General features: G+C 46.0%; 1 protein-coding gene across 2 annotated transcripts in view; it reads left to right on the plus strand.

Annotated features, from left to right (window-relative positions):
- Positions 1 to 12,116, plus strand: part of Rsu1 (Ras suppressor protein 1) — a 182,682-nt gene extending 170,566 nt beyond the window's left edge. For both annotated transcript variants that reach the window (XM_047520762.1, XM_047520763.1), the window contains exon 9: positions 11,359 to 12,116. In XM_047520762.1, the coding sequence (XP_047376718.1) occupies positions 11,359 to 11,461 (103 nt within the window). In that variant the 3' untranslated portion in view covers positions 11,462 to 12,116. The remainder of the gene's footprint in view (positions 1 to 11,358) is intronic.
- The last annotated feature ends 537 nt before the right edge of the window (positions 12,117 to 12,653 follow it).

The raw sequence follows: 12,653 nt of genomic DNA on the forward strand, positions 1-12,653 counted from the left end.
TGAGCTGCTCTTGAAGGAATTGTGTGTGCCAAAAATGACTAATAAAAATTTACTCTTTTTTAATTTTATTTATTTATTTATTTGAAGGGACTGGGAATTAAACCCAGGGGTTCTTTGGCACTGAGTCCTTGTTTTGTTTGGTTTTTCTTTTCCTTTTCATTTTTTCCTTGAGACAGGGTCTCACTAAGTTGCTTAGGGCCTTGGTAAATTGCCGAGGCTGGCCTCAAACTTAGGATCCTCCCACCTCATCCTCCTGAGTCACTTGAATTTCAGGCATGTGCCACCAAGCCGGGCTCATTCTCATTTTTAATTTGTTTGTTCAAAGGAAAGGGGAAGGAACGTTGCCTTAATAATGTTCATTTAACTGAATTTTCTTTCAAAGACAACTACTGTCTTCAACTAGTTTTTATTAAGATTATGATTCAGTAAAAGCCCATTGTACCATAAAGGAATTCAGTGGAAACCCCTGGTCCCGGTTCTGTGGAAGAGAATCTTACCCAGGGACAAAGCCTGGCTCCAGTGGCCTCACTGTGCGAGTGGTGGCATCGTGAATGCTCGCCCCATCTTGCCTCTTACCTTCCAGTCTCACCCTGTGGCACGCTGAGGAAGGCATTGAGAAAGTGGTGCAGGAAGCAGAATTCCATGACAGAAGATAACACCCCAGAGGCCGGACACTTGCCGTGGTCTGCACAGGACACGTCCCTCCAGTAACCGGCTCTAAGTGGGAAGCCGATGGATGCACACTGATGGAGCTGGGACTGAGGCCGTCAGAAGTGTTCCTTGACCTAGATATTCATTCAGTCCATTGGTCAGTCCCTATTTATGGGTGACTGTTGTGTGCCAGGCACTGGGAACAAGAGAAGCAAAAACAATTTAGACATAGTCCTTGTGGCAGAGGCACTTCTGATGCGGCCAGGAACCATTCAGTTAGTGCAGGAATCCAGGCTTTCATCTGTTCAGTTGGCGAACTTGCACGGGGAGCCCATGGCGTGCCGGGCAGAGGACATCCGACAAGACATGCAAGGCTCTTGCTGTCCAGGAACTCATCTTCTCTTAGCAGAAGCAAGAAACAACAGTAATCAAATTAAATAACCCATTCATGATGTATACTGGGAAGGAAGTCAATGCTAGTGGGAGATAATGTGGGCAGAGAAGACCTCGCTGCAGAATTCACCTTCAAAGAAGACCAGTGATTATGTGCTAGGCCTAGACCTTCCTTTGATGCCAAGGAACACAAATCCTAAGAAGGAGAGGTCATGACTTGATGGTTTTATATTACGACTAATCCAGTGATAGTAGACTTGGGGCATGTCATGATAGAAGGTTCCAGAGGGTGTCATGGGATCCATTCTCCCTCCATCTTTCAGTTCTTCATAAGTCTGTGCCAATATCTCTTTTGGGCTGGCACCCCATCTTGGCATGTGCCAAGCAGATCTGGGCTCCTGTCATTCTTAGTTTAGGTAAAACAGAAAAGAAAGGCCTTTGACCTAAGCTCATGGAGCTGTCTCTCTCCTTGGCCCTCGTGGGCCACATGCTTATGTATGAACCAGTTGCAAAGACTAAGGCTGAGCCAGAGGTCAAGTGACAGCAGTCCCAGAGCAGCATACCCAGGCCCCGGGGTCAGAGTGCTGCATGTCATCAAAGGCATGTAAAGTGTCTGTCCTCTGTCTCCTCACCTGTGAAGAGGGGATGGAGATAGCCCCTAACTCCAGGCAATGTCCAGAAGCACATTCCAAACAGGGAAGTTGGAGCAAAGGCCAACTTCAGGCCTTTGCCAGTGTGGGCAGTATTTGCAGGGTAGGAGGGGAGCCCTGCCTGGAGTCTGCTTCCTTGCAGCGACGTCCTCTTGCCAGCCATGCACAGGACTCGGTGCCTGCCTTTCTCTGCCTTTCTCTTTCTCTATGTGCCCACTGCCTGCCTTCAGCCCATTGTTTCAGTCGCCCACTGACGCCCTTCTGATGGACACGTTCTCTCTCTGGGTTTGTCAGTACCCTTGGTTTGGTTACCTCAAGCCTGCTGGCCCACGAGTGAGGCTGCTGTTATTTTGGGTGACTTGTCCTGTTTCTGCTTTGATGTGTTTTGTGTTGATTTTATCATTGAACAGAGAGAGGACAATCTTCTGTCCCCTGTCTTCAGGTTTTCCATGGTGCCTCTCTCCTGCCCTGATTGTGGTGATCTCTTCAGCCAATCCTGACTTTGCAGGACATGACATTTAAAGTGGGTTATAAAATATGGACAAAATATCACCATAATTTGTGATAATATAGTGTTCACATCCAACCGAGCCTGTTAAGAAGTCTATTAGAAAATTGCTCTTTAGCTTTTGAGAGCTAGATAAGTCTAGTGGATTTTCATAGTAGTGATTTTTAAGAATAATTTTTGAAAGGGGTAAATTGCCCATGTAAAAATAATTCCTTCTTTTTCCTCTCTCAAACTCATGAATAGTTTTGTGTATCTCTGTGTATATTCCAAGCATACAGACATTTACAGTTGGGTGTCTCTTTTTAATCTCTACACCAAGTACTAAAGTCATTCTTTCTTTTCATAAAAAATATTCACTCTTCAGTGCGATGTGAAGTCTACCCAGGAGGCAGCTTGTCTGGGAAACCTACCGGTGCCCTTGGACTTGTTTCCTTTTGTCTTTGAGTTTATTCTGGAAATTGCAACATTTAGCACTTTGCAGTTTAATTTGAAAGGATTACCTATTTTCTTAAATGCTTAAGCAGGGAGGCAAGTTGCAGTTATTGATTTTTCTCTGCATGTATTCTGTGGAAGCTGTATTTGGTCCTTCCCCAGGGAACATACCTCCTGAACTGCATGCGTACTGGTGACAGCTTGGACCTCTGATACATAACCAAAGACCTTGCCTAATATCCTTGCAACTGCTCGGGGAATTTTTATTAAGTAAAAGCATCATTAGAGTAGACAGGATGATAAAGTTTAATGAGCATCTTTTGTGCATGATATTGTTAGTTTTGCTCTGCCAGAATCCTCATTTCTCCCCTCCAGTGGGGCAGATAGCAAGTTTGCAATATATGGGGTGTTTCTAAATCTGCCTTATATTTTATATTGTGTTTTTATAGAGCTTGATATCTGTGTTCAGCCAACCACACATCCCTTTTGGCAATTTATATAGATGGTGCTTGCACATGTATGTTTGTACTTTCTCTTTGCATTGTGTGTTGGGGACAGAGAACAGTGAAGGTTATAATAGAGAAGACTGTGCCACCCCTACTGTTGTTAGTGAATTGCATGGAACCATCTCTCAGAGGTCTGATTTCACCCCAAAGAAAAACCCAAAAAACAAAATCATTGCCTTTTGAATTAATGAGACTTCTCATAGGAATAGGATAACTGTAATTTTTTTTTAAGACTCAGCAATTTATGTGCTAAGGTTCTGTCACCAGCCTCTCATAGCTGCTAGATAGGATAAATAAAGATATTTCAAATGCTTATTAATAATCTAGGCTTCACACTTTGTCCACAGATTTATTTGCGGAGATTTTAAATTTAGCCTCCCACCAGAAGATTACAGATTATAAGTAAAATTATTTCTCTCCATTATTTTTGCTAGCCATCTACTTAGATTTGAAAACTGGTTCTTTTCTTGGTCTGTCTGAGGACTTTCCATGGAAACACCCATAACAACAGTAGGGAGGCATATGACATGAGCAAATGACTTCAGAACAGCATATTGTACCTCTCATATACCTGGCATTCTGAAATACAATATTTACATCACACACAATGTGTTTCGAGCCGTGCCTTCAGCACACGGAACACAAAGGAAGTGAGGCCCGAAATCCCCACTCTCGAGAAGATGGCAGCTGGGAAATCCAGAAAGATGCACAACAAGACAACCGAGTCAAGTTTGAACTTTGACATAACTGCCTGAGTTTGACCCAGTCCTGAAGTTGCAACGAGTCGATCTCCTCCTTTGAGAAAGGAGGATAGTAATAGGACCTCCCTCACTGGGCTGTTGTAACAGTGAATAATGAGGATGTGGTAGCCATGGTGAGTGTTGTGTTATTGTCAGTGCGTCATGATGATGGTTTGAAATACTGAGCAAGGGTAGGCGTCACTTTATGCATCATCAAGAACTGAATGGTGAGATCCTGATAAATCCCGTCATGCTTTGGGAAGGCAGAATAGAGATGGGGGATCAAGGAAGCTGTGAAAAACCTCAAGGCCTCCAAGTATGAGTGAGATATGAATTGTAGAAAAGGACCCAGGCAGGCCTTCCAGAGAGTGATGACACAGATCAGCAAGAACACTAAACAAAACCAGAACCTAAGGGAATGATGACTAGCAGGAAACACTAATCCCAGGCCTCTGATCTAGCACTTTTTTATGTGAGCCCATGCCAATCTTGTTGCCCCTGCACCTGCTTGGGAGACAGTTTGCATGTTTACCCATTTTCCTGTTAAGGTAGCAGAGATTCTGGAAAGACATAGAACTTAAAGCTACTCAGCTAATAGGTGGTGGAATTGACTGGATCCATCTTTCCTATGCTCCTGCTGCCTGCCTCGAGCCCAGCCACACATGACTCTTGCCTGTTCGTGCACAGGGAAAGATGAAGGGGCATGTGTTCTGGTGCCTGGTACCCGGTACCAAGCTGGGTACTCATCCAGGGGCAGTAGGTACACATGGGTACACCAAGGAGAGGTGGTTCTGTCAGCTGTGTAGAGGACTCATTGGAAGAGGCAAGGACCAGCATCAGGGAGACGAAGAAGGGACCCAGTGTCATCATCTAAGGGCCAAGTGACAAGAGCCTTTATTAGGGTAGAAGAAAAACTGAATAAAGTCAGAAGATGATAGAAATCAGGATAAACTTAAGTACCATAAAGTGGCTAATTAGCCCATTGAGTTATGAACCTTTTGAAAAACTGATGAAAGCTACATATTCAGCTTTGCCTAGAGTTTCACACAGTTCCATGGTCCCAGGCTGAGAATTTTCACTGCACAGGAAATTTCTATCATTCAACTAATATGGCCACCAGTGAAAGAGCTGTATTTCAAGATGGCATTAACATTTGATCCCAAAGGTCTAGAGATGCAGAGGGTCAGACCTGTGGATTTTGGGATGGGGGACTCTCGTCTGCCTCGTTGCATTTGATATCAGGTCTGCAAATGTACTGAAGAGGATGGTGACTTGGGAGATTGCTTCCTGGAGCTAATCACTGGAGTTATAAAATTAAATGGTCTTTCTGGGAGGAGGATACAAAGAGATAAAAGCAGAGACCCAAGGACTAAAGAGGTCCCCAGAGAGATAACAAGAACCAGGACAGTGCCTCATAGCCAACCCCGGAAATTGTCAAGAAGGAATGGGAAGGCCTGGAGTGGTCTTCATTGCTGCAGCCGTAAAGGCATGCAGTGGTCAGCAAGAGACCCTTGGATCCAACTGGAATAACAGAACACACACGTTTTTCCAAAACTGAAGGCGCCCATATTAAACAAAACTCGTGTGTCAATAATGGAAAGTCATGCACATTGTACTACTTCATAAATACATTTGTTGCAAAATTTATGCCAGTTGTTATGGTCTGAAATTTTTTGCTGCACAATTTTTGATATCAGGCAGTAGCAGTCAGTTACATGGGACTTAAAGAGGCCAGGCTACAGGCTGCTGTAATAACACCTCTAAAGTGACCAGCCTCGTGACCCAGGCAGTCTGCAGAATCATTTCCTAATGGTTCTCCAGCAGCAGTTCTTCAGTGGGCAGCTCTGAACAGGGCCCACTCCCATGTTCGCCCTAGTCCTCCACAGTCAGAAATGGAGAGCTCTTGTGAGCCTGAGCAGGGATGGTTGGCTCATCTCCCCCGCTGAAAGCATCTGCCAGGCATCTCACCTTTGAAATTGTCTCTGGAGACAGAAGCCTGTTCATCAGACTCCTGAGAGTAATGGATCCTTTCCTGTCACTTCAGAGTGCTCATTGTTAGTTTTTCCCTCTCCCAATCATCTCCCAATTATCCTCTACAAACCTCGGATTTCAGGGCAGAGAAGATTTTGTGGGACTGAGCAGAAGTTTTGCTCCATTTTCTGGGTTGATCATGTTGCCCACAGCGGCTGCAGCCTCGTGGGCAAGCTTGAGCCAGGCTCTCTGTCAACACTCCTGAGCTGACACAGCCAGGTGGCCCCTCCCAGAGGTGACCCACCCCAAAATCACATGGTCAAATGCAGGTCCCAGGCCACACTTAGTGGCAACAGCAGTGTGAAGTGGAAGGAGCTATCCAAGTCACCTGAATCACAGAACTTCATAAGAGGTTAAAGGCAGTAACTGCTTTTCTGGAACATCCATTATGTTAAGTCCACATGGACAAGATTGTCTCCGTATCTCATTTAGTCTGTCCCGCAGCTCTCTGAGGTAACTGAGAAATTTCATCTTCATTTTACAGAGGAGGTCATCAGACAAGTGACATTCCCAAGGCCACATGTCATACTAGACCAAGCAGGGTACAAGATAAAGGGATGAATGTGCCCCAGGACAGTTCTCCAGGAATCCCCAGGGCCAGGCACTGTGGACTCCAACTTGACAGGACAGGTATCACCTGAGCAGAGCAGACAGAGGGGGGACATCCTCTCTGGGACATGCCAGGGACTGAGGGATGGTTCGGGTTTGCTTGGGGACAGAAAGTGAGAACAAGCAAGCTAGAAAGGCTACATTTGTCAAGGCTTGAAGGTGCAGTGTGCATCTTCAGGAGGGGAGGGAATTGGATGATCAGGAAGACAAAATCCGTCTGGAAGGTTGTGAGCTGTCTTAATTGTGTTTTTATTATTTGTATTTTGTGATGCTTTTACCTCCAGGAGAGACCTCCCTCTCAGGCCAGCCAGCTAGCTCCTAGAGTGGCAGACAGCTTGCCTATGAGCGCCTTTCATGTGCAAACCAGTCAATGCAAAGCCCACATGCCCAGCTCCCTGCATCCACCTCACACCAGCTCAGATTCCCCCTGCCCTGAGTCTCTCCAGGGCCAGGTACCTGATAACCCGCAGTCTGACAGAAGTATTTGAACTCTCTAATCCTAAACTTGCCTGATGGACTGACCTTGGACTCTGAGCCCTGCTTTCTCCTTTGCTTCTTCACCTTCTCTCCCATCTGCTGCTTCCCGATGTGGCTTGTGTGACATGGCATACACCTTTCTTTCTAGAGCTACAAGTAATAAAACTGCTTTCAATAGGGCTGACCTTGCCAGGCGTGGTAGCACATGCCTGTAATCCCAGCAACTCAGGAGGCTAAGGCAGGAGGACCAAGAGTTCAAAACCAGCCTCAGCAATTTAGCAAGACCCTAAGAAACTTAGTGAGATCCTGTCTCTAAATAAAATATAAAAAGAACTGGGGATGTGGCTCAGTGGTTAAGTGCCCTTGGGTTCAATCCATGATACCAAAAGGAAAAAGAGAAGAAAAAAATAGTGCTGGCCTCTCTATGTCCCTCATTCACCTCCATAAGTTAAATCCAGGTGTAATCAGAATGTGGACCAGCAGCGTTACCTTCAGACAGTAGAGGCAGGACCCTTCTTTCTACCTATAGTAGAGAGGGGACAGTTTGCCTGTTTTCACTTCTTCTTATAAGAATGGCACCCCATTTTCCCTTCAGGGTACACCTTGCCCTTCCTGAAGCTTGGTTCTTTAATTTTTCCTCCTCAGTAAACTGCTTTTCTTTTCCTGATGAAATGAAGTAGAATCCTCATGGGCACGCGGCCTGGCAGGGCCAGAGAGGTTCATTTACCATGTCAGTTCCTGTTGCTACTGCAACAAATTACTAGGAACTTATGTGCTTACTGGCTGAAAAAAATGTCCTTCTGGATATCAGAAGCCCGGAATCCATACATCCTTCCTGAGACTCAAGAGAAAAATGCAGTTCCTTGCCTTTCCTAGTCACCTATGCTGTTTGGCTCATAGCCCTGTCCTCTATCTTCAGAGCCAGGTGTGTGTGTCATCTCTAAATCTAACCCTGCTCTTCCCACCTCTTTCAAGGACCCTTTTTGATGACATTGGGCCCACCACCTGATCCAGGACCGTCTTCCCTGCTCACATCATTAGAATCCCTCTGCCGTCCCTGTGAAGTAAGACATGCACAAGGGTCAGGGAAGAGGATGTGGCCATCTCTGGAGGCCGTCCACCTGTGTACCACACTTACATACCAAACTGCAGACCTCTGGCTAATAACTACCAAATCGAGGCCTTGTGGCTCCTAACCCGCAGAGCCAGAAGTAGAGGCCAAGGCTGGAGCCAGAGGTGCCTGTTGTCACTGCCCCACGCCAGCCCCATCTCCATGTGGGAAAGCTGCCTGGGAGGAGGCCGACTCATCTGCCCACACAGCCTGAGGAGTTAAAGGACGGCTCAGCGTGCCAACCAGCCCTGTGATGACTCACCAAGGAAGTGGGGTGACGCATTGAACTGGGCCTTAGTTGCTTTATTCAAAGAGGATTCAGACCTTTCTTCCAGAGGTGTTTGGGGATTTAATGTTCATAGAAAATACTGTTATTCTTCATAGGAAATAGCCCTAAAGAGCTGAGGCAATCATATAATTATCTTTATTTAATCACTCTCCATATAACCCTACATCAGCCCTGTGTTTCAAAAGCATTCACTTGTCACTTCCAGCAGACTCACCATGGTATCGGGCTGATCCAGCCACCACAGCCGCCCTGTGAGAAAAATGACATCCTGACTATACCGAGGAGGAAACTGAGGCACGACAAGGGGAGGGGAAAGGCACTGGTCATTTGCCCAGAACCAACAGCTTGTAAGCGTCAAAACTCAGATTTGAACCTGTGAGACTGGGGTCTCCTGCCTGGCCCTTTGAAGTGACGTGCTGGGTAGCTCAGAGGTCCAGGCACACACAGTGGGATCTGAAGAGAAAAGGCAGGAACTGAAATGTCATCGGAACATGCCAGTTCCCTCCTTGAAAGGAACAGAACATTGGTGGGAGTCCAGCAGCTTTTGACCCCTTTCCGAAATGGCTTCCTTGGGTCCCTACTCCCAGGACCAGCTAAGCACAACCCCACCCCCGGAAGCCCTCCTCGCCCACTGTGGCTCTTACCGCTTTCAGGGCATGACACAGGGCATCTCCTCCCTCCTGTGACCTCATATGGTTGCTGATACCACTTTCCCAGCACCCACAAGTATTTCTGGGTTTCCATGTGCACGAGCTCTGATATTGTGTTCTGTAGATTTTTATAAAATTTTTAAGGTTCATCGTTGTCCAAGTAAAAACATGTCCATTTCTTTTTCCTTTGTGGGATAAGGGGTTGGAAAACAGGAAAGAGATAAGAGACTGTAAAAAAAAAAGCTGTGTAGGCGAAGGTACTGAGACCACAGGCAGACACACACAACAGCTCAGACCTTTGCTTTGTGCAGGGTAAGAGGACTTCCGAGACCAGAGGCCTCCAGGGGTTGTCAGGCTGCAGAAAAGCAGCATCCTGGGAGGAAAAGGACGGACTATTCAAGGGGGAAGTATACTCCAGAGGGTGTCGACTAAGATGGGGACTATAATAGATGACTCTGCTAGGGCTCAGGGTCTCTTCTACCTGCTTGATGTATCTGGGAGTGATCCTGGGAAGGAGACACACAGGTTGTGCCACCCAGATAATGCAGGCTGCCCTTCCCATCTCAAGATCCTCAGCTTCATCGCACCTGTCGAGTCCCTTTGCCCCTAGGATCATGTATTCACAGGTGTCAAGGGTTAGGATACTGCACTGGAAATTGGGGACAGTGTCAGGGGTAAGGTTGAACTTTCTGGTAACTCTTCTCCATCTAAACCAGAGGTTCTTTACCTGTTAGCCACAGCTAGGTGTTCATGACTTGGTCTCCAGGGATCTGTGACTCTTTATTCAATGTGGGGGAGGGGAGCATCTGTGGCTTTAAAGATGTGTTTTCTTAGACAGCAGGTTTTCTTGCCAGGCTGGGTGGGATGGGGCTGCTCTCTCCAAAACATTAGCACAAAGCTCTCTAAACCCCTAATTGCTATGGAGTCTGGCACATGTGGTACCTTCTTGACACAGGAGACACCCTCCTCGTTACCTGCAGACATTGCCAGCACCTGGCTGGGTGGGTATCCTCTGACTCATAGGCTCATCTCCTGCCAACTCCAAACTCTGCATCCACTCATGAGAGAAGAGACATCTCTGCATCGCCACGGTTGGTAGAGCCCACTCATAGTTCTTTCTTTCTTTGTTTCTGTGGTACTGGGATCAAACCAGGGCCTCACACATGCCAGGCAAATGCTCTGCCCCTGAGCCACGTAGCACTCCTAAGGAGACATACTTGGAAGACTCTGGAAAGGACAGAATCCAGCAGGACCTGCCAAAACTCCAGTGCCCCACTTTTCCCTGTTCACACCATCAACTGGAAAAATTATGTGTCCATCTCCCCTCACCCTGTCAGCCACAGTGTCGAGGTCATCGAGAGCACCAGTATACGCTAAATAGTGCCACGCTGCATGGCCAGAAAATGACAGAATCAAGAATGGGTGTGATTTCTCAAGTGGCACTAGAACCAGTGTCACCCAGCACAGGGAAGACGGTCCCTGTGCCAGTACTCATCCATAGGTACAAGGCAGCTGCGATGGCAGCCAGGTCATGACCCCACTCTGGAGGACCTGGAGGGCCTTCTGGGAGACACAGGGATATCAATAAGGAGAGCTACGGTCGAGCTGTATTTATTTTAGGGTGGCTTTTAATTTAGTTTAATCAGAATTACTCATAAATTATGGATTAATTACTATCTGCTGCTCAGTGAAATCCTCTCAGCCACAGAGCCCGCACCGCTTGGCAGTGAATGCCATCCACTGTCATCGTAGGGCACTTTGTCAACATTTAATCAGCGGTACTTATTAATGTGGCATTGATGTGTGGTACCCATCCCCTCGCTATCAATCACGCGCGTGCAGCCAGAGTAGACGCGGACACCATTGCTCTTAGTCACATTAGCCAGCCCCTGGGCTTTTAGGCCAAGCATGGTGCTCACTTTTCATGAAACGGACACTCTGTCTCTTCAGTTCTATCCGACTTTTGTCACTGTCGACGTAAGCGCTTGCAGCCTTTGGAACTTGCTGAGCATCACCTGCCCTCACAGTCCAGGTGACCTGCCGTACCGTTTCAACACGCTGCCCAGTGAGTGCACAATTCCAAGAGGCTTGTCCATGGTTGAACGGCCTGGGACAGGCTGCATGTGCTCGTGCACGTGTGTGTGGGACAATCGTAAATTCTTCAATATAGCGTATGGCCCAGAGAAAGCAGGTGATCTTCTGGTTTCCTTTGGCTTCCTGAGTGTTTCTGGAGATTATTGTTGAAAACTCTACCAATTGAAACTGACATTGGTGGAATACGTCTCATGGTTTCCTCTCTTTCTCTTTTCAGCCTCTACGGCAGACACATGCAGGCAAACCCAGAACCCCCGAAGAAGAATAATGACAAATCAAAAAAGATCAGCCGGAAACCCCTGGCAGCCAAGAACAAATGAGGAGTTGGCACAAACTGGGCTGCTGGTCTCTTCTCTAACTCTTCTGTCTCTCTTGCTCTGTCTCACCAAAAAATATAATGCGTGTGTGGCTTTTTAAAAAAACTTTTCACTCTCTGTTGCTAGGGCTTACCACCTTACCTTTTACGTTCTTTTGGTAGGTGGTAGATTTTTATAAGGTCTTAAACCGATTTCCATTTGTTTCCTTAGAAATGCCAAACACAGGAAGCAAAGCTTTAATTCAACTGCAAATTCCATAGTAGGCACAGACTTAAGGTCCTTGAATAGACATCTTAAGGTGGCTTATTATTAAAAGAATAATTAAAATCATGTAACCATTTAAATGTCACAGTTAACACTTTTCATTCTTTCCGTTTTTTCACCTAACTCATTATTTTGTCTTATTGAAAGTCTTCCTTCACCACCAAGCTATTACATTCATTTAACTTACAAATGATTTTCATAAAAATCTCTTAATTTGTATTACATGTTGTTTCTTGACTAGAATAAAGAACAGTTTGACCTTAGGATATACACTTTTTTGTTTACCTTTCTCCCCCCCCACCAAATTTTCTTGTCCAATTTGATTGGTTGTAGATGATCAACTCTGAACTTTCCATGAAAGAAATGCAAAATTAAATCAGAGTTTCTTCTCCTATCAGTTTGTCAGTTTTTTCTTTTTTTCTTTGAGGACTGTTGCTAAATTTGGGAAGGAGCAGAAAAACAAATCTCTAGGAGATTCTGCCAAAGGATTTTGGAAAGCAGCATTCCTTCGGTGCAGAAACGGTGACTCCTGCCAGTGGCTGGTAGACAAGAGCTGCGAAACGGAGGGAGGAAAGAACTCAAGTATGTTTTTCATCGCTGCAGAAAATCTGCTCATATCAAAGCATTCTTGTCAGAGACTCTGATGCCAAAGAAGCTGTATAAATGTGCACAATCTACACCACACCCAGTGTGGAAACTGCAGCGGCAGAGTCATTAAACAACCAATTGTTTAACATCTGTGATAGGCGGCTTTCCTTCTTCTCAACAATAGGTAGTATGTATAGAAATGAAAATCAATCCAAGCAGAAGTCTTGTACTCTCCAGAATGCTGCCAGCACCTGAATGCCTCTCCACCATAGGTGGCTAAGGAATTGTGGGAGAAGGACCCACCCCTCTGGTTTACTTCATCTCCTCTTGGAAAGTTTCCCAG

Source organism: Sciurus carolinensis, chromosome 12 (genome assembly GCF_902686445.1).
Source record: "Sciurus carolinensis chromosome 12, mSciCar1.2, whole genome shotgun sequence".
Classification (NCBI taxonomy): Eukaryota; Metazoa; Chordata; class Mammalia; order Rodentia; family Sciuridae; genus Sciurus; species Sciurus carolinensis.